General features: G+C 47.7%; 2 protein-coding genes across 7 annotated transcripts in view; one reads left to right on the top strand and one right to left on the bottom strand.

Moving 5' to 3' along the window:
- Positions 1–16517, bottom strand: part of Ift140 (intraflagellar transport 140) — a 92029-nt gene extending 75512 nt beyond the window's left edge. The window contains exons 1-3 of one of the 4 annotated variants that reach the window (XM_045161592.1): positions 16408–16517; positions 11652–11762; positions 9779–9942 (exon numbers count right to left, since the gene is read on the bottom strand). In XM_045161592.1, the coding sequence (XP_045017527.1) occupies positions 9779–9925 (147 nt within the window). In that variant the 5' untranslated portion in view covers positions 9926–9942; positions 11652–11762; positions 16408–16517. The remainder of the gene's footprint in view (positions 1–9778; positions 9943–11651; positions 11763–16407) is intronic. The other 3 variants (XM_045161593.1, XM_045161594.1, XM_045161595.1) reach the window with 3 other exon arrangements.
- Positions 16518–17988: 1471 nt separating this feature from the next.
- Positions 17989–21005, top strand: part of Cramp1 (cramped chromatin regulator homolog 1) — a 55825-nt gene continuing 52808 nt past the window's right edge. Inside the window, exons 1-2 of one of the 3 annotated variants that reach the window (XM_045161417.1) lie at positions 17989–18110; positions 19603–19943. In XM_045161417.1, the coding sequence (XP_045017352.1) occupies positions 19604–19943 (340 nt within the window). In that variant the 5' untranslated portion in view covers positions 17989–18110; position 19603. Of the gene's footprint in view, positions 18111–18479; positions 18495–19543; positions 19944–21005 lie in introns of those variants that run through there. The other 2 variants (XM_045161418.1, XM_004652158.2) reach the window with 2 other exon arrangements.

Raw genomic sequence — 21005 nt, 5'->3', positions numbered from 1 at the left:
AACACATCAGCTAGAAGATCAGAACAGCTACTTAGTAAGGAAATGTAATGATTAATTTAAAAAAATTACTTTCTGGGCTGGAGAGATGGCTTAGCGGTTAAGCGCTTGCCTGTGAAGCCTAAGGATCCCGGTTCGAGGCTCGGTTCCCCAGGTCCCACGTTAGCCAGATGCACAAGGGGGCACACGCGTCTGGAGTTCGTTTGCAGAGACTGGAAGCCCTGGCGCGCCCATTCTCTCTCTCTCCCTCTATCTGTCTTTCTCTCTGTGTCTGTCGCTCTCAAATAAATAAATAATAAAAAAAAAAGTTTAAAAAAATAAAAATATAATTTACTTTCTCTCTCTCTGTCTCTCTATCTATCTATATATAAAAATGTTTTTTTCAAGGTAGGGTCTCACTCTAGATCAGGCTGACCTGGACTTCACTATGTAGTCTCAGAGTGGCCTTGAACTCATGGTGATCCTCCTACCTCTGCCTCCCAAGTGCTGGGATTAAAGGCATGTGCCACAACATCCGGCTTCTTTTTTTTTTTTTCTTTTTCGGCTTCTTTTTATCTTTAAAAAAATACTTTATGTTGGGCTGGAGAGATGGCTTAGCGGTTAAGCGCTCGCCTGTGAAGCCTAAGGACCCCGGTTCGAGGCTCGGTTCCCCAGGTCCCACGTTAACCAGATGCACAAGGGGGCGCATGCGTCTGGAGTTCGTTTGCAGAGGCTGGAAGCCCTGGCGCGCCCATTCTCTCTCTCTCTCCCTCTATCTAGCTTTCTCTCTGTCTCTGTCACTCTCAAATAAATAAATAAAATATTTAAAAAAAATACTTTATGTATTTGAAAGAGAGAGGGAGGGAGGGGGAGGATAAAGAGAAAGAAGCAAATAGAGAGAGAGAGAGAGAGAGAATGTGTGCACAAGGGCCTCCAGCCACTGCAAACAAAATCCAGATGCATGCACCACCTTGTGCATCTGGCTTACATGGGTACTGGGGAATTGAACCTGGTTCCTTAGGCTTCACAGACAAGTCCCTTAACCACTAACCCATCTTTTCAGCTCTATTTTATTTATTTTTTGGTTTTCGAGGTAGGGTCCTGCTCTAGCCCAGGCTGATGTGGAATTCACTTTGTCTCAGGTTGACCTCAGTTTCAAACTCACGGTGATCCTCCTACCTCTGCCTCCCAAGTGCTGGGATTAAAGGTGTGTGCCACCATGTCCAGCCCTATTTTTTTTTAATTTTTATTTATTTGAGAAAAAGAGAGAGAATATGAATGTGTGTGCCAGGACCTCCAGATGCATGAACCAGCTGTGCTTATGTAGGTACTGGGGAACTGAACCTGGGTCCTTAGGCTTCATTGGCTAGCACCTAACAAGTGAGCTTTCTCCCCAGACCTAATGGTTGATTTTAAATTTTTTAAAAATTTGAAAGAGAAAGGCCAGGCATGTTAGCACATGCCTTTAATCCCAGCACTTGGGAGGCGGAGATAAGAGGATCACTGTGAGTTTGAGGCCACTCTGAGACTAAATAGTGAGTTCCAGGTCAGCCTGGGCTAGAGTGAGACCCTACCTTGAAAAACAGTAAATAAAATAAAAAATAAATAAGTAAAATAAAATAAAATAATAAAAAAGAAAGAGAGAGAGAGAAAAAAAAACAGAGAGAAAGAGAATACAGGTGCACCAAGGCCTTCAGCTGCTGCAAACAAACTCCAGACACATGTGTCACCTTGTACATCTGGCTCACTTGGGTTCTGGGGAATTGAACCTGGGTCCTTTGGCTTTGCAGGCAAGCGCCTTAATAGCTAAGCCATCTCTCCAGCCCTATCTTTTCCTTTTATTGCACTTTCTTCTTTTTAAAAATATATATTTGAGGGCTGGAGAGATGGCTTAGCGGTTAAGTGCTTGCTTGTGAAGCCTAAGGACCCCGGTTCAAGGCTCGGTTCCCCAGGTCCCACGATAGCCAGATGCACAAGGGGGCGCACGTATCTGGAGTTCGTTTGCAGTGGCTGGAGGCTCTGGCGCGCCCATTCTCTCTCTCTTTCTGCCTCTTTCTCTCTCTGTCGCTCTCAAATAAATAAATAAAAAATGAACAAAAAATATTAAAAATATATATATATATTTGAGGGAGAGATGGCTTAGCAGTTAAGGCACTTGGCCATGAAGCCTAATAACCCATGTTCGACTCTCCAGATCCCATGTAAACCAGACACACAAGGTGATACAAGTGTGCAAGTTTGCACATGTGCACAAGGTGGAACATGTGTCTGAAGTTCAAATGCAGTGGCTGGATGGAGGCCCTGGCACGCAATACGCCAATTCTCTCTCTCTTTCTCTGTGCCCTTTCTCTCATAAAGGTATGTGCTATTACACCCAGCAAAAAAAAAAAAAAGGTAGGGGCTTAGCGGTTAAGGCACTTGCTTACAAAGCTAAAGGACCCAGGTTCCACTACCCAGGACCCATATAAGCCAGCCGCACAAGAGGGCGCATGCATCTGGAGTTTGTTTGCAGTGGCTGAAGGTCCTGGCATGCCTATTCTCTCTCTCTCTCTCTCTACCTGCCTATTTCTGTATCTCTCGCTCTCAAATAAATAAATAAAAATTTTTTTTTTTTTTAAAAAGGTAGATTTGAGCCAGGCGTGGTGGTGCACGCCTTTAATCCCAGCACTTGGGAGGCAGAGGTAGGAGGATTGCCATGAGTTTGAGGCCACCCTGAGACTACATAGTGAATTCCAGGTCAGCCTGGGCTAGACTGAGACCCTACCTCAAAAAACCAAAAAAAAAAAAGATAGATTTGGCCTGGCGTAGTGGCATATGCCTTTAATCCCAGCACTTGGGAGGCAGAGGTGGGAGGATCGCTGTGAGTTCAAGGCCACCCTGAGACTCCATAGTGAATTCAAGGTCAAGCCTGGGCTAGAGTGAGACCCTACCTCGAAAAAAAAAAAAAAAAAAAAAAAGGTAGATTTGGAGCCAGGTGTAGTGTGTACTTGAGAGACATAGGTAGAAAGACTGCCATGAGTTCAAAGCCACCCTGAGACTACATAATGAAGTCCAGGTTAGCCTGGGCTAGAGCAAGACCCTACCTTGAAAAACAACAACAAAAACACTTGGGGGCTAGGTTCCCCAGGACCTACATAAGCCAGATGCACACGGTGGCACATGTGTCTGGAGTGTGTTTGCAGGGGCTAGAAGCCCTGGTGTGCCCATTCTCTATGTGCCTCTCTTTCTCTCTCTCAAATAAGTAAATAAATAAACAAATAGAAATTTCTTAATAAAAAAAGATTTGGTGAATAAGTAGTACATTTTTACATTGATATTCTGATTTTCTTTCTTTTTTATATTTTAATTATTTATTTCAGAGAGAGAAGGAGAGAGAGAACAGGTGCGCCAGGGCCTCTAGTCACTGCCAATGAATTCCCTGTACATTTGGCTTACATGGGTAGTGGGGAAATCAAATCTGAGTCCTTGGGCTTCACAGGCAAGCACCTCCACCACTAAGCCATCTCTCCAGCCCTCTTCTTTTTCTTTCTGGATTTTTTGTTTTGTTTTGTTTTTTGTTTTTTCAAGGCAGGGTCTCACTCGACGCCAGGCTGACCTGGAATTCACTACATAGTCTAAGGGTGGCTTCAAACTCAGGGTGATCCTACTACCTCTGCCTCCTGAGTGCTGGGATTAAAGGCGTGCGCCACCACACCCGGCCCTCTTCTCTTTTTCTTACTGGGATTAGTAGCACACTTTAGTTATACCTGCTGTAACTGAGACCACATCACAGCCCAGTAAATCTTTGTATTGAAATCCTAATATTTTCCTTGTGCCAATTGGAAACATAAGAAATTGTTGCTCTTTCGGTCTCTAATAAATAAATAAAAATAAAAGGAAATTAAAAAACATGGGCTAGAGAAATGGCTTAGAGGTTAAGGTGCTTGTCTGTGAAGCCTAAGGATCCAGGTTTGATTCTCCAAGTCCCACATAAGCCAGATACATATGGTGGCGCATATGTCTGGAGTTTGTTTGCAGAGGCTATTGGCCCTGGTGCTTGCTTGCTCTCTCTCCCTCTCTTGATCTCTAATAAATAAAGAAAAAGAAATTAATGAAATTGTTGTATGTTTTAAGTTTTCTAAATTAAAAAAAAATTTTGTTTGTTTGCTTTTCTCTTCTTTTCTTTTCTTTGGTCTTTCAAGGTAGGGTCTCACTGTAGCAAAAGCTGATCTGGAATTCACTCTGTAGTCCCACAGTGGCCTTGAACTCATGGTGATCCTCCTACCTCTGCTGTGAATTCCAGGTTAGCCTGGGTTACATAGAGTGAGACTCTACCTTGAAAAAAATAAAAATAAATAAATACATAAAGAAGTGAAGAATGAGGAAGAAATCCAACATCAACTTCTGGCCTGCACACATACAAACATGCATGCATACCTGCAAAAAAAAATTATCTTACTGGTCATGGTGGGGCACACCTTTAATCCCAGCATTTGGGAGGCAGCAGGAGGATTGCCCTGAGTATGAGACCACCCCCAGACTACAGAGTGAATTCCAGGTCAGCCTGGGTCTAGAATGAGACCCTACCTAGAAAAACCAAAAAACAACAACAAAAAAAAAACCAGCTCACAACCAATTTCCTTTTCTGGGCAACACTGAGGCAGTGGATGCAAGTGTGAGGCAGAGGAAGAGTAGGGAAATTTCAGTTCTATTTTGGACTTGTAGTGTTTTAGGTCTCTAACATGCACAGTGAGTTACACAGGCAGATGGACTTGGTGCCTTCTGGACAGAAGATAAATGTTTGCAAGTCGTCCACTGATGGACGGTCACAGGGAAGGCCAAGATCACAGAAGGAGAAGAGAGATCAAAGGCTGTAAGAAGTAACTTTGAACACTGTTATGATTTGGAACGAAAAAGCTGACAAAGCCCACTAAGAGGCTGTGGAGACAAGGCCTGTGGAGGTTTGAGACAGGTGTCCCCTATCACCTTAGGTGTTCTGGACGCTAGATCCCCCAGATGATAGCAATTGGAAATTAAAGCCTCCTGGAGGCAGTGTATTGTTGGGGGCGGGCTTATGGGTGTTACAGCCAGTTTCCCCATGCCAGTATTTGGCACACTCTCTTGTTCTTGTCGTCTGCCTTATGTGGGCCATGAAGTGATGTCCACCCTCTGCCCATACCATCGTTTTCCCTGCCATCGGGAAGCTTCCCCTTTGAGCCTGTAAGACAAAATAAACCTATTTTATCCCACAAGCTGCTCTTGGCTGGGTGATTTCTACCAGCAATGTGAACCGGACTGCAGCAGTAAAGTGGTACCGAGGAGTGGGATTGCTGCTAGACACCCGACTGTGTGGCTTTGGCCTTTTGGAGCCGATTTTCAAGAAGAATGTGGAAGGATTTGAAACCTTGGCCTAAGACACACCTTGAAGTACTGTAAGTACATCTTGATGGACTATTCTGGTCAGAGTTGAAAGACCTGAATGCAATTAAGAACTATGGACTGTGAGGTTTGGCTTATGAGGTTGAGAAAGCTTTGCTTGGACTGGGCCAGCAGTTGGTGTGAGGAGCTTGTTGTTATGCCTATATCCTGAGAAGTTGTGCAGGGCTGCTTTGCGTAGAAATAAACTGGGGTGAGCAGAGGGATATGGCACAGAAAAAAAAAAAAAATCCCTGGGCGAACTTCTGCCCGCTCAGCTGCAATTGAGAGATTACAACCTTTGAGACTGGGCCAGCTAACCTGCACTGGGGCAACAGGAAGAATGTAGACTCTGAGTGCTCAAGGAGTGTTCTGTTCTTCAAATTCTGCTTTATTCCCCCCTGGATTAACAAACTGGCACCCTACCTGGTATTGTGAAGTGTAAGAAATGCAGGAAAGAGAGGGTCATTAAGTTTGCAACACGGTCTTGTGTTTTGGAAATGGCCATGGGCAGTGTGAAGCAGGTTTGCTGGATGCCTGCATGGAGACTCCATGGGGCCATGAACCGTGGATTGTAGTGGAGACCCAGTGGAGATGCCGGGACCATGAGATGGCTGCTGAAGGTAGCTGCCAGCCCCAATGAAGTTTTCCAGGACTGTGAGTAGCTTAGCTGGAGGGGCGAAATTGGAACTCCAGAGACTTGTCACTGGAGAGTTGTTGGAGTTGGAGCTATAGAGTTTGGTGTTTGCCCTGTTTAAATCATGTATTGCTTGAGTATTTCTTTGCTATGTCCCATGCCATCTTTTGCAGTGTGCATATTTATTCTGTGCCATTATGTTTTTTTTGGCTCAAAACTATGGCTCAGTTAAAGATCTTGGACTATGGGGATGTATGAACATCATTGGATTTGATTAAAAAAAAACTATGAGGACTTTTAAAGTTGGGTGAATGCATTGCATGTTACATCATGAATGGTTACCAGTTTATGGGGGCCAGGGGTGGAATGTGGTGGTTTGATTCAGGTGTCCCCTATCAACTTAGGTGTTCTGGATGCTAGGTTTCCCAGCTGATGGCAATTGGAAATTAAAGCCTCCAGGAAGCAATGTATTATTGGGAGTGGGCTTATGGGTGTTATAGCCAGTTTTCCCCTGTCAGTGTTTGGCACACTCTCCTGTTCCTGTTAGCTGCCTTATGTGGACCAGGGGGTGATGTCCACCCTCTGCTCATGCCATTGTTTCCCCCTGCTATTGTGGAGCATCCCCTCGAGCTTGTAGTCCCCCCCCCATCCTCTTTTCCCCACAAGCTGCTCTTGGTTGGGTGATTTCTACCAGCAATACGAATCTGACTGCAACACAGCCCTACCGTTTCCAGCCTGCTTCCCAGAGATCTTCCTGGGAATGTGTAGCTGGCAAGATGAGCTACCCAAACCCTCAGGAGGTACACAAAAAAGTCGCTGATGACTGCAGCTGCTTGGGTGGTATTAAGGTGGCAAAAGAGAGATTATAAAGGGTCGAGGAATGAAAGAGAGAGAGAGACAGGAAATTCAATTTCACTTGTGAAATAGGAAGTGTGTTATACATCAAGAGTGATGGGCGCCGGGTGTGGTGGCGCATGCCTTTAATCCCAGCACCCGGGAGGCAGAGGTAGGTAGGAGAATCGCCATGAGTTCAAGGCCACCCTGAGACTACAGAGTTAATTCCAGGTCATCCTGGACCAGAGTGAGACTCTACCTCGAAAAACCAAAAAAAAAAAAAAAAAAAAAAGAGTGATGGGGAAACTGGAATTTTGAGGAGGTTGTAGACAGTTTCTGTTATGGCTTGAATCGTGGGTCTTACTCTGGCATCTGTGATGTGTCTTTCTTTGGAAGGAAGGTTTCTGTAGATGTCAGCAAGTTAAGATGAGGTCATCTGATGAGCCATAACCAAACAGCAGTGTCTTTTTTTATTAGTATCTTTATATATATTTATTTGTGAGACAAAGAGGCAGATAAGAGAGTGAGTGAGAGAGAGAGAGAGAGAATGGGTGTGCCAGATCTTCTAGCCACTGAAAGCGAACTCTAGATGCATGCGCAACTATGTGCATCTGGCTTATGTGGGTACTGGGCAGTTGAACCTGGATCCTTAGGCTTTGTAGGCAAGTACCTTAACCACTAAGCCATCTCTCCAGCCCCAGAAATGTCTTTAAAATTTTGTTTTTAATATTTTTTTTGTCATTTTTATTTCTTTATTTGAGAGTGACAGAGAGAGAGGGAGAGAAAGAGACAGATAAAAGGGAATGGGCGTGCCAGGGCTTCCAGCCACTGCAAACGAACTCCAGATGCGTGCGCCCCCTTGTGCATCTGGCTAACGTGGGTCCTGGGGAATTGAGCCTTGAACCAGGGTCCTTAGGCTTCACAGGCAAGTGCTTAACCGTTAAACCATCTCTCCAGCCCTAAAATTTTTTTGAATATTTTATTTTTATTTATATTTGAGAGAGAAAGAGGCAGATAGAGAGAGAATGGGCATACCAGGGCCTTCAGCCACTGCAAACAAACTCCAGAAGCATGTGCCACCTTGTGCATCTGGCTTATGTGGGTCCTGGGGAATTAAGCCTGAGTCCTTTCACTTTGCTGGCAAGTGCCTTAAACGTTCAGCGACCAAAGTCCTGGACTGGCTCCATGGAGTCTACCACTTGCTACAGGCAGAAACAATTTCCAGACGAACTTGATTCTCAGTTTGGGACTCTGCTGTGGGAGTGTGGTTGGCCAAGAACCTGAGTGACACTGACTCTGTGGCACCTAGGCCCACATGTAGCCTAACAGATAGAATCTGTGCTAGAACCAAACTTTCCAAAAACCGCCTGTGGTCTGTGACAGCTCCAAGACAAAGCTGAGGTGCTGGCTGATGTTTGGACAGATGCCTCCTTCTTCCTGGACCCTGGCCGACCTCCACTGCATGGTCACCATCAGCTTCAGCTAGCATTGCCTTTGTTCTGCAAAGTCCTGTCCCTAGTTTCTACAGGGGTAATCTTTGCTCTGGTACTAATGTCAAGGTGTCTCAACAAACATTTGAAGTAAAGACTGTACACAGGTGAGAAAAAAAAGCCTAGACTGGGGAGGTTATAACTCCTAGTGGGAAAACTACTACTGTCTGGCTACATGCATATATTATGCCCACCAAACTGCCCTCTAAATACTTATGTTTATGCCCACATATTAACCATAATAATGCTATTCTCACTTTGTATTAGACAAGCTTCTCTTTTCGGATGATAGTGCTCATTGGGGATACTCGAAACTCAGCAGAGTGCTGAGAAGAAGTGACAGTGGAGTGCTTAGCAGTAAAGGAGACACCTCTATCACACCTCCAAGGTTCAGGGACCATTGCAAAAGAGGTGGTGGAAAGAATGGGTAACAGGAAGGGGGGCAGTGCTTACAATACTGTCTTCTAGACACAAAAGCGGCCATGGCATTCATAACCCCACATGGTTGAAGCTACTTATACAAGACGTGCATAATAGAAGGGAAAAATTATAGTGTCAAAATGGGAGACTAGTTAGAAGGGATTCAGTGGAGGGGACCCTGGGGGCAGGAGGGGACTATTGTCACATTATATTATCTATATGCATGAGGGTTAAAAAAAAAAATGGGTCATGGAGTGCTTTCCCAGAATGAGGCCCTGGGTTCAAACCTCAATACTACAACAGACAGACAGACAGAAAGCAAGAAGGACACAGACATACAGATCAGAAGACCATTTGATACCAGCAAGAAAGATAGGAGTGGTCTATCAACACATCAAGCAGCACCAGAGTCTGCTGGCAACAGAAGCTAGGACAAGGTCATGAGACAGATTTCAGAGAGGGCATGGCCCTACCCACACCAGACTTTTGGCCTCTGTAAGTGTGAGAAAACATACTGTTTGTGGTAATTTGTTACAGCAGCCAAGGAAACGACCACAGTTTCAAATGGCCAATGTGAGGAGTCAGAGAGTGCTGACAGAGCAAGGGGTTCAAACCCCGTATATCCTGGGCACATGCATCTGGAGTTCATTTTCACTGACTAGAGGCCCTGGCATGCCCATCCTCTCCCTCTCCCTCCCTCTCTCTCTCTCTGCTTGCAAATAAATAAAATTATAAAAAATAGCAAACCCATACATCCTGACCATGCATTGACAGGGGAACCTGTCATAAGCATTCCTAAATATGCACCACTAACCGACATAGCGAGGGTAAAAACTGCTTTGATAATGGCAATCTGGACCTCAGCATGAACTGACAGGAAAAAGCTGATCTCGGATTTCCCCCTTCATTCCTCCATCTCGATCACAGACACACACACACACACACACACACACACACACACACACACACAGACAACAACAAAAAACCCTCAAGAAGATAAGAGCCAGAAGCTGCTCAGAGGACTCACTTGTTCCAGGTAGATGGCCACGCTGCATCCAGAAGACGGGCTTACAGAAGCAACTGCCAGGAAGGGATAAACAGGGTGCCAAGCAAAGTGAGTGGGAGAGCTGGTTGTATCCGCAGCTTTGATTTGATAGTCATAATAGAGGGCCATGGTGACACACGAACCTGCTGGGAGAAAATCCCACCAAGAATAACTACTTATAGAATTATGAAGAGAAGCAACCAGCAATCAAAACCTGACAACTCAAAATGCTCTATAGATTAATGGGGCAATTTGGTTGGGATATTAGGCTTAATCTTAACCAAAAGGCCAAGAAGTAATGATAATTTTATTTAGGAGAAATCTTTATAAGGAAAAAATGAGATCCAAAGCAAAAAATGGGACTTGGAGTAATCTAAGGAGTGCTTCATTCCCAAAGAAAGAAGCAGAAGATGAGAATAAGGAAGCACAGGAGCCTAAGCCATGAACATTTTTTTTTAATAAGTAAATAATTTTTAAAAATTTTATTCATATTGTAGGGCTGGAGAGATGACTTAGCGGTTAAGCGCTTGCCTGTGAAGCTTAAGGACCCTGGTTTGAGGCTCGCTTCCCCAGGTCCCACATTAGCCAGATGCACAAGGGGGCGCACGCGTCTGGAGTTCGTTTGCAGAGGCTGGAAGCCCTGGCGCGCCCATTCTCTCTCTCTCCCTCTATCTGTCTTTCTCTCTGTGTCTGTTGTTCTCAAATAAATAAATAAAATAAAAATTAAAAAAAATAAAATAAATTTTTATTCATATTGTACATATGTAAGTACAATGATTGAGATGGGGAGGTAATATGATGGAGAATAGAATTGCAAAGGGGAAAGTGTGGGGGGGAGGGAAGGAATTACCATGGGATTTTTTTATAATCATGGAAAATGTTAATAAAAATTAAAAAAATAAAAATAAAAATAAAATTTTATTCAATTTTTTATTTATTCATCTGAGAGGGACAGAGAAAGAGGAAGAGAAAGAGAAAGAGAAAGAGAAAGAGGCAGAGGGAGAGAAAGAATGGGGGTGCCAGGGCCTCCAGTCACTGCAAATGAACTCCAAACACGTGCGCCCCCTTGTGCATCTGGCTAACGTAGTTCCTGGGGAATTGAGCCTTGAACTGGGGTCCTTAGGCTTCACAGGCAAGCGTTTAACCACTAAGCCATCTCTCCAGCCCATGAACACAGTTCTTAACAAAGTTTACTCCAGAGACAAGAAAAAGACTTGAATTTCTAGTTTCTTTTTTTTTTTCTCAATTTTTATTAACATTTTCCATGATTATAAAAAATATCCCATGGTAATACCCTCCCTCCCTGTCCCACTTTCCCCTTTGAATTGAATTTCTAATTTCTAAAGGGACTTTCAAAGAGAAACACTGAAAATAAAAGCAAATTTCCCATTAAGACAATATGTGTGTATGCGCGCGCGCGCACTCAATTTCAGAAACACCAGAGATGTCAAGAATGGCATGGAATTCTGACTCCTTGTTGGAGAGTCAGGATCAAAGCAAACAGCCACTGTGAGAAGTTGAACTTGATCTGTTACATGAACTTAACCAACGAGTTGGTGATTTTTTCTTTTTCTTTTTTCTTTCTTTCTTTCTTTTTTTTTTTTGTTTTTTGTATTTTTGAGGTAGGGTCTCACTCTACCTGGCTGACCTGGAATTCACTATGGAGCCTCAGGGTGGCCTTGAATTCATGGGCGATCCTCCTACCTCTGCCTCCCCAGTGCTGGGACTAAAGGCGTGCACCACCACACCCAGCAGTTTTTTGTTTGTTTGTAGATGGGGTCTCACTGTAGCCCAGGCTGACTTGGAACTCACTTGGGAGCTCAGACAGTACTCAAATTTACAGATATCCTCCTACCTCAGCCTCCTGAGTCCTGGGATTAAAGGCATGTGCCTCCACGCCTGGCTTCCAATTAACATTTAAATCAAACCAGTTAATTTAGTCTCTTTTTCCTTGTTCCTTTCAGACCTGGAAAAGAACCACATATGTTACTTTGAAGAATGGCGGGATGCAATGATGAGCTGACTACCACCTACCTTTTAAAACCTGAATGAGTTAGGGGAAGGCAACTGGCAGAAAAGGGACTATGTGGAGGGTTGGTTTGCCATCACTTAAAATTACTCAGGTTTACAGCCAGGCATCATAGCACATTCCTGTAATCCTAGCACTTAGGAGGCAGAGGCAGGGGGATCAGGAGTTTAAGGCTGGCCTCAGCTTCATAGTGAGTTAGAGGTCCCCCCCCCAAAAAAAATCATCCAACCTTTCATCTACTGTGACAGCTGCTATCATAGCAACAGAAACCAGTGAGTGTTGGTAAGCAGGTGGAGAAACTGGATCCTGATGCACTGCTTGTGGGAAGGGAACATAGTACAGTGATTGATGTGGATTGAATGAGTACCCTCTTTTATGGTGAGCAAATATTCTATTCCTGAGCTATACCATGTTTCCTGCCCAAATGGTACACCTTGTATTATTCCTATTGAACCACAATAAAAATTGTTCAAAAAGGGGGGGGGAGTGTTGGAGAAATGGCTTAGTGGTTAAGGCACTTGCCTGCAAAGCCAAAGGACCTAGGTTCGATTTCTCAGTACCCATGTAAGCCAGATACACAAAGTGGCATAGCATCTGGGATTTGTTTGCATGGCTAGAGGCCCTAGTGTGCCCATATTCTTTCTGTATATATCTGACTCTCTCTCTCTTTAATAAATAAATAAACAAAATATTTAAAAAAATTAAAGACTTGGGCTGGGAAGATTGACCAGTGGTCAAAGGTGCTTGCTTGCAAAGCCTGCTGGCTCAGGTTTGAGTCCCCAGTGCCCATATAAAGCCAGATGCACAATATGGCACATATATCTGAAGTTGGCATGTAGTAGCAAGAAGCCCTAGTGCACTCATTCTCACAAATCAATAAAGAAGCAAGGCATGGTGGCACATGCCTTTAATCCCAGCACTGGGGAGGCAGAGGTAGGAGGATTGTTGTGAGTTCAAGGCCACCCTGAGACTACAAAGTAAATTCCAGTCAGCCTGGGCTAGAGTGAAACCTTGCCTAAAAATAAAAAATATATATAAATAACTAATTTTAAAAATTAAAGGCTTGCAAAGCTCTGTCAAGGGAGTATAGAGACTGAGTTGCTGTTTGCTTTTGGTAAAAAGCAGCTGTGTAAGACAGAGCCTAGAAGGCTCAGTTTGTATCTTGAGGAGGAAAAGTTCATTAACAAGAAGGTGGAATTTTCCAAGTGTCCTGGGAATCAAACTCGGGTCCTCGTGCTGGCAAGGCAAGCACTTTACTGACTGAACTGTCTCCTCGGTCCACATTACTCATTTTTGAGAGAAATGTTTTCATGAATTAATTAAATGTAAATTTTCCACAGCCAAGGATTTAGACCATTAGCTGGCTAAAACACATTAAAATTCATACTAAAATGTGTATTTATTTAGTTAGTTTTTTCAAGATAGGGTCTCAATCTAGTCCAGGCTGACCTGGAGTTCACTATGTAGTTTCAGGTGGCCTCGAATTCATGGTGATCCTCTTACCACTGCCTTCCGAGTGCTGGGATTAAAGGTATGTGCCACCATACCCAGCTTTTTTTTTTTTTTTTTTTCCTATTTTAACTGCTAAGCCATTTCCTCAGGCCTAGTATGAATTTTAACGTATTTCAGCAGCCAAGGGTCTAAACCCTGGATATGGAAAATTTATGTTTAACAAGATCATGAAAACATTTTTTTCTAAAAAATGAGTAACATAAGGCTGAAGATATAGTCCAGTCAGTAAATTGCTCAAGCATGAGGACCTGAATTTGCTCCTCAGTACACATGTAAAATACCACACATGGTGGCATGTGTCTGTAATCTCAGCCCTGGGGGAGGCAGAAACAGAAGGATCACAAGGGTTCACTTGGCCAGTCTGGCTAGTTAGTTGTGTAGTCCAACTTGTGAACTCCAGGTGAGTGAGAAACCCTGTCTTAATAGAGGTGTCCAGTGTTCCAGATGACATCTGAGGTTGTCCTCTGGCCTCCACATGGACACAGGCACCCACACAAACACATGCACTTGCACACAGATGAACATGCACAAACATACACAAAAAATGAGTAATATGCTAATTTTTCTGTTTATCATGAAGAACTACCTTGTCACTTGAAGCTGGGAGTAATTGTACATTTCCGTAATCCATGCACTCAACAGGCTGAGGCAGGAGAATCACAAGTTATAGGCCAGCTTTAGACTAAAAGTGAGATCCTAAAAAATCACAATTTCATTTCATATATTACAATTTCCTGCATTTTATTTTTTTAAATTTTATTTAACTTGAGAGAGAAAGAGGCAAAGAGAGAATGGGCATGGCAGGGCCTCTAACCACTGTAAATGAACTCCAGACACATGCACCACCTTGTGCATCTGGCTTTACATGGGTCCTGGGGAATCGAATCTGGGTTCCTTTGGCTTTGCTGGCAAGTGTGTCTTAATTGCTAAACCATCTCTCCAGCCCTTTTTTTGGATTTTGAGGTAAGGTCTTGCTCTCACCCAGGCTGACCTGGAATCCACTATATAGTCTCAGGGTGGCCTCAAATTCATGGCAATCCTCCTATTTCTGCCTCCCAAGTGCTGGAACTATAGGGTGCACCACCATACCTGGCCTCATTTTCTTCTCCTTCTGTTTTTTTTAGACAATATAATTTGTGTGTGTGCACAGGCATGTGCATGTGGACCATGGCTTGCATGTGGAGGTTGGAGTACAACTTTTGGGAGGTCCTTGACTGTCTATCTCATTTAAGGCAGGGGTTCTTGGCTGTTCTTTGCTGTGCTGTTTGGGGAAATTCTCTCTCTCCCTCCCATCTTGTTATCACAGCGTGCTGGGATTACAGAAGCCTGCCATGGCTTCCAGCTTTTTATGTGTGGGATTGAACTTGGATACTCCAGCCTGAATAGTGAGCACTTTATGCACTGAGCCATCTTTCCCACCCCAGCATTTGTAGGTTTTGTTTGTTTGTTTGTTTGCCTTGAATTTTCAAGGTAGGGTCTCACTCTATCCCAGGCTGACCTGAAATTCACTATGCTCACAACGATACAAAGTGATACTGAAAATAAAAAATATAGCTGCTGGCCATACATTTCTGGAATCCCAGTCCTGGAGGGTGGAGAAAAGAGAACTGCTGGGCATACTGAACAGCAGCTTTGGGTTGAGGAACAGACTCTACTCCAAGGAAAGAGATACATGGATGAGTAAAAAGAGTACACCCAACATTCTCCTCTGGCGGCATGCACACCCATGGGGCAAGAGCTAGACACAGAACAGACATCAGAGACTCTCAAATGAAGAGGTTTACTAACAAGGAGCAATGGTGTTCATGTTTTGCTTGCAGGGTATATAGGTCAGCCTGAAGGGATCCATTTTTATACAGTGTACTGTTTTATTCATCCTTCTTGTCACTAGCATCTTAACAAGTTCCTAAATGAAGTAATTAAAAAGTTACCAAAGTATGGGCTGAGGATATTGTTCAGTGGTTAAAGGTGCTTGTTTGCAATGCCTGCTGACTGAGATTCGACTCCCCAGGTACCCATGTAAAGCTGGTGGGCATTTGTTTGCAGCAGCAAAGACCTTGGAACACTCATACACGCACACTCACTCACTCATGTGTATGCATGAAAATAAATAAAGTATAAATTATATTGAAAGTTACCAAAGTAGGGCTGGAGAAATTGCTTAGTTGTTGCCTACAAAACCTGAGGACCTGGGTTCAATTTCCCAGGACCCACATAAGCCAGATGCACAAGGTGATGCATTCTTCTGGCGTTCCTTTACAGTGGCTGGCATGCCCATTCTCTCCCCCCTTCTCAAATAAATAAATAAATAAAAAGAACTGAAAGTTACCAAACTCCAGGAGGCAGATGTCTAACAATAAAATAGTTACTTAATGACCATCTGTGAACAAGTACTTATACTTCCTTTCCTTAAAACAAGCTGCCAGTAACTAGGACATAAAATGGGAAAAGGAAAACAAACAAACATCACTGTTTCTAATTTAGTTCGACTGCTTGCACTACAGTTGTCCAACGTCTTCAGGGGCTACATGCCTCCATCAAACCCACTTGTAGGAAAGAATGTCACATCTATTCGGTAGCAAGTCAGTAAGAAGCATTACTCCCTGAACCCCTGTCTGGAACACAAGGATGGGCTCCGTATACTCGCTGGTGCAGGCACTAGTGGTCACTCTACCAAGTCTAGCCCTCTAGGCCAGAGCGGGGTCACTTGGGTTTATTTAGTGGGCGTCACTGAAAAGCTGTGTGGTCCAAAGCGGTCCGGTTCAGCCGAGAGCGTCGCTGCAAGTTCTGTTGACCGAGCGCAGGATGTTTTTTTTTTCTGTCCCCACATACAGCGCTGCCCACTCTGCCCAGCATGCAGGGGACCCGCGCAGCCGCTCAGGAGTCAGGCAAGGGGGCCCTGCAGCTGCGCAGAGACTGGAAGACTCCAGCCAAGCCCGCACGTCGGGGGTAAGGAGAGAGAAGGTACCAACTCCGGTAGGCCGGACCCCACGGACCCGCCCTCGCCCTGCCGAGCTGCCCACTCCCACCCCCGGCCTCGGCCTGTGTGTGGTAGCCAGAGGACACTCACCACCGCCAAGCCGCCGCGCCGCCCGCGTTGCCCGGACAACACCGCTCGAGGAAGGCGGAAACACCCGAGAGAGAGCTCTGCACCTCCCGAAGCTCACGGCGGCGGAAAGAGCCGAAGGCGTTCGGAGACGTTCGCCACGCCGCCGCGTCGCAGCCCCGCCCCGAAGCTGCTGCGCCGCCCTAGCCGAGCTGTCCGAAGGGGAGACCCGGACCACCGAGGTCCAAGCCGAGCTGCGCCAAGTTCCCGCATGCTTTTTCCCAGGGCTCTTCCGGTCTGGGCCATCCGCCGGCCCCTCGCTAGGTTCTACCGCGTCGACCTCAGACAGTAATGGCGCGGCTGCAGCCCTTCCCTGGGACGTCCTGGGCACGGGCCCCCGTTGGCGTCGCGTGGCACTCGGGGAGTGAATCAGACCGCGCCAACCGGCTGTGCGTACCACAGCTGGCGTCAGATCTCTGTGCGCCTGTGTGTGTCGGGGGTGGGGGGTAACGATTGTACGAGGTATGCTATTTTTCTTTTTCCAAACATATTTATTTAAGAGATAGAATGGGCACGCGAGGGCCTCCAGCCACTGCAATGCGCCACCTGTGCATCTGGCTTACTTGGGTCCGGGAGAATCAAACCTGGGTCCCTTGGCTTTACAGGCAAACGGCTCAATTGCTAAGGCATCTGTCCAGCCCGGCATGCTATTTTTCAAACACCGTTTAAGATTTTATTATTTGTTCATTTATTATTAGAAAGAAAGAATGGGCGCGCCAGGGCCGCTAGCCGCTGCAAACGAACTCCAAATGCATCTGCCACCCTGTGCATCTGGCTTACTTGGGACCTGGAGAATCGAACCTCTTGGGCCCTTAAGCTTCGCCTTAACCGCTAAGCCATCCTTCCAGCCCAAACACTGGAGTTTAAAACACATAAGGATCTGATGGAGAATGGAATTTCAAAGGGGAAAGTGTCGGGGGGGGGAGGGAGGGAATTACCATGGGATTTTTTTTATAATCTTGGAAAATGTTAATAAAAATTAAAAAATTTCAAAAAAAAACCACATAAGGAGGAAAAGTAACAGAACCCCGTGCGCTTTGTTTCCTTCAGACGCGGGCTGTCCAGCTCGTTCCCACACCAGTCCGCCCGCGATTCAAGACGCGGCGCTGGAGCGTGGATTTCTTCTCACGCGTTCGTCAACACCGCCTCAGCCAATCATAGCTAGGACCCCGAGCCCATTGGCTGTTGCTTGGCCAATCCGGAGCGACGCACGGCCCGCGTGGGCGCGAGGCCGCCGTCACAACACGCCTCGCGCCGCCGGCCCGCCCCCTCTGGCCGCTGCGTGCGTGCGCGCGCACCCGCAGGTGGCCAATGGCAGCGCTGCTGGTGAGGTGCGCCCCCAGGAAAGCCGAGGCGTGCTCGTCTCCGCGAGCGACGCCCGCCCCGCCCCGCCCCGGCGCGGTGTCCGCGTTCCCGGCGGCCGCTGTAACCGGAACTGAGCAGAGCGCGGCGGGCTGGGCTTCGGAGGCGGAGTGGCGGCAGCAGCGGCGCCCTGAGCTCCGTCAGCCGCGCGCCCGGCCCTCGGAGGAGAACGCTGCCGGGGCGGGGGGGGGGGGTCGCATCCGAAGCGCGACCACCAGCCCGGCCCCCCCGGCTTGGTTCTACGGGCTCTTGCGGGAGGCCCGGGGATCCGGGAGCCAAGCTGCCGACAATCGTGGATGAAAAAGGTGAGCGCACGCTGCGCTCGGGAGTCCTCCGTTCCTGCGCCCGGGGCTCGGCGGGCTGGAAAAGGAAGGCGCCGCTTGCAGCCCCGACCGTCAGCCCAGTCCCGGAACTGCTCGCACCTGACCCGGGACAAAGGGTGTGGAGCCGGGATGGGGCCCGACGTCGCCGGGCTCCTTCCACGGTCAGGAAGTGACGGGTTTCGGTGACGGACTCGTGTGGCGTCCTTCGCCGCTAGGGAACGGCCCCGAACGCGCGCCTGCGGGACTCGGTCCCGCGCCCGACACTGGGTTCCGCTGGGCCGCTGCGCTTTGCCGGGCGGCGATGGAAGGGCTGGTCCTGGGTGTGGACTAAGCTCCCCGGCCCAGGGACCGGCCGTGAAATCTTTGGTGCGTGCCTCGGGGAAGTTCTTTGGCAGGGTTCTCTAAAGCCAGCGTTCCGACGGATGAAGACTACTGCACACCATTTGTGGGAGCACCATTTTGTGGGGTACTCTTCACGAGTTTGACCCACGTTCCGTCTTTGCGGGAGGTCCGTGTCCCCGTGCCGTCTCCTTGCTCAGTGGTGATGGCTTGCTCTGGGTTGACTGTGTCCCATGGGGACGTTCTCTGCACCTGCGTGAAGCCCAGTGTCAGCTCTGCCGAGGAATGCAATGTTTCTCTTTTTGCTTCATCATGTCCCCATTCCTGGTCGTATGTGTGCTTAAGATATTTGGCAGGTACTCGGATCCTTACAGACTGAGTGGCCGTGCCTCTGGGCTGCAGAACACTGATAGTCGTTGCTTTCTGTCGGTAGGCGTTTTTACCATGATAGTTGAGTAGCAGCTAATGGAAGAATTTTTATTGTTACCAAGATTGTTTACGTAATTCTTTTCCGATTCTTGCCATCGGACCGGAACCTAACTGCTCGCTGTCACTTTTGTGGGTGCCCCCAACCGTTTCACGCAACAGGCTCTTTGTTGCACGGGCGTTGCATATCCGCGTCCCCTGCCCGGCCAGGTTCCCGCAGCGCCAGAGCCTGTCGCTTTTGCATGCCAGCTCCGGGGGGTGCGGCGGCCTCTGCCCGGGGAGCTCCTGGGACTCCGCGGCCAGCGCGGGCCGTTGCGCGGGGCAGGTGCGCGATCCGGATCGCGCGCGTCTCGGGCTTGGCGAGGACGAGGCCAAGGGCGGTGCGGGAGCGAGGCAGGCCCGGGGCCGTGAGCCGTGGCCCCGCGGGGTGGGTGGCGGGACCGGGCCACCCACGGGGCTGGGGCCGGGCAAGGCCGTGGTGTCTCCCGCGGCTGTGGCGCCGCGTCGGCGGGTCTGGGGCGGGGGGCGTCCCGGGGCGGCAAGCCCGGCGGGGCGGGGTGGGGCGGGGTCCCGGTCCAGTCGGGCCCAACGCGAGTGCGGGCGGGCGGGCGGGCGGGCGGCGCTGGAACAAACAACGGCCGCCATGTTGGGAGGCCGGCGGTAAACTTCTGCCCGCCGCCCCTCACCGCGCCCGCTTCTCCCGCCGCAGGATGACAGTGAAGTTGGGTGACGCCGGCAGCGGGGAGGAAGGGCTCAAGAAGCTGGGCAAGCGAACGGCCGATGAGGAGTCGCTGGACGGAGAAGGGCCGGGCGGCGCGGACGCGGCCGAGGACGGCAGCAGCACAAAGAGGGACGGGCCGACCCCGCGGGCCGCCGGGGCTCCCGCTCCGCCGGGAGGGCCGCCCGCGCCGTCCCCGCCGCAGGGCAGTCCCCAGGACCAGCACCACTTCCTCAGGTCCAGCGTGCGGCCGCAGAGCAAGAGACCCAGGAAGGACGCACCCTGCGCCCTGAGCAACGGTGGCAGCAGCAGCTCTGGGCCCCGCGGAAAAGGTAGGCGAATCCCCCAACCCCGAGGCCGCTCGCTGGTGGGACCCCTCCTGTGTGTGGCACTTTGCAGGGAGGAACACGTGTCCCCTCTCTCCTCCTGGGAGGCTGTTACTTTCCCATTTGCAGAGGGGCAGTGGGCAGTGAGCCTCCTTTCTTTCGCCAAGTAAAATAAATTAGATTCCTTAGAGGATCCCTGATGACTTTCCATGGATGGCCATTTTCTGCTATGGACAATAGCTTGAGGAATGGCCAGAGAAGAAAATACCTGGTCTCTTTCCCCCACCTCAAGTGGTGGGAAAACGACAAAGGAAGTAGCCCTTCCAACTCAGCAGAGGAAGATTGGTAAATCTAAAATGAATGATCTGTGAGGGCAGGGGCTGACTTTAGTTCATTGTCTTCCTCTTCACGATTCTTGGCTTGGAAGTATGAAGGACATAGAGATGGGGAGACCCTTGGAGTTTCAGCTAAGTTATACCTGTTTCCACAGAAAGGGTCCCCCTTGTGTTATAGGTGATGAAAACAGTTGTGGCCTGATACCAAAGAGCAGCACTGTGCTGCTGTCCTTGGCTTTACTGAGGCCATTACTGAAGTGAGAAGAAAACCTGTCGGTTTGGTTCTTCACGTGCTTTTTCTTAACTGCAAGCGATTTATGTTTACATTTGTTTCTTCTCAGAGCAAGTTTGCAGCACTTTTTCTTTCTGAGACGGAATCTGTTATGTAGCCCAGGTTGGTCTTAAATTCATGGCAGTCCTGCCTCAGCCTCCTGAATTGTGGGATTGTAGGCTTAAGCCAGTGTGCCAGGCTTGCAGTACTTTAAAAATTCCAAATTCAGAATCAATTTCCAGTGAGTTCTGCATAGGAAAAATATCTTCCACTTACATCATGCCAACTTGGAGTATTACAATTTTTCTTTTCACTTCCTTGGAATCTACTACTTTATTAAGAGCCCTGGTAATTAAAAAACAAACAAACAAACAAACAATTTAAAGTGCTAGCAAAGAACCCACTTTGAAGATCTGTCCCAAATGTGTGTGTTAAACTCACTTCTGCCTCATTCTCAACTGA

Source organism: Jaculus jaculus, chromosome 11, assembly GCF_020740685.1.
Source record: "Jaculus jaculus isolate mJacJac1 chromosome 11, mJacJac1.mat.Y.cur, whole genome shotgun sequence".
Classification (NCBI taxonomy): domain Eukaryota; kingdom Metazoa; phylum Chordata; class Mammalia; order Rodentia; family Dipodidae; genus Jaculus; species Jaculus jaculus.
Note: the sequence above shows the minus strand (reverse complement) of the source record. Positions and strands in the feature narration are given on the sequence as shown.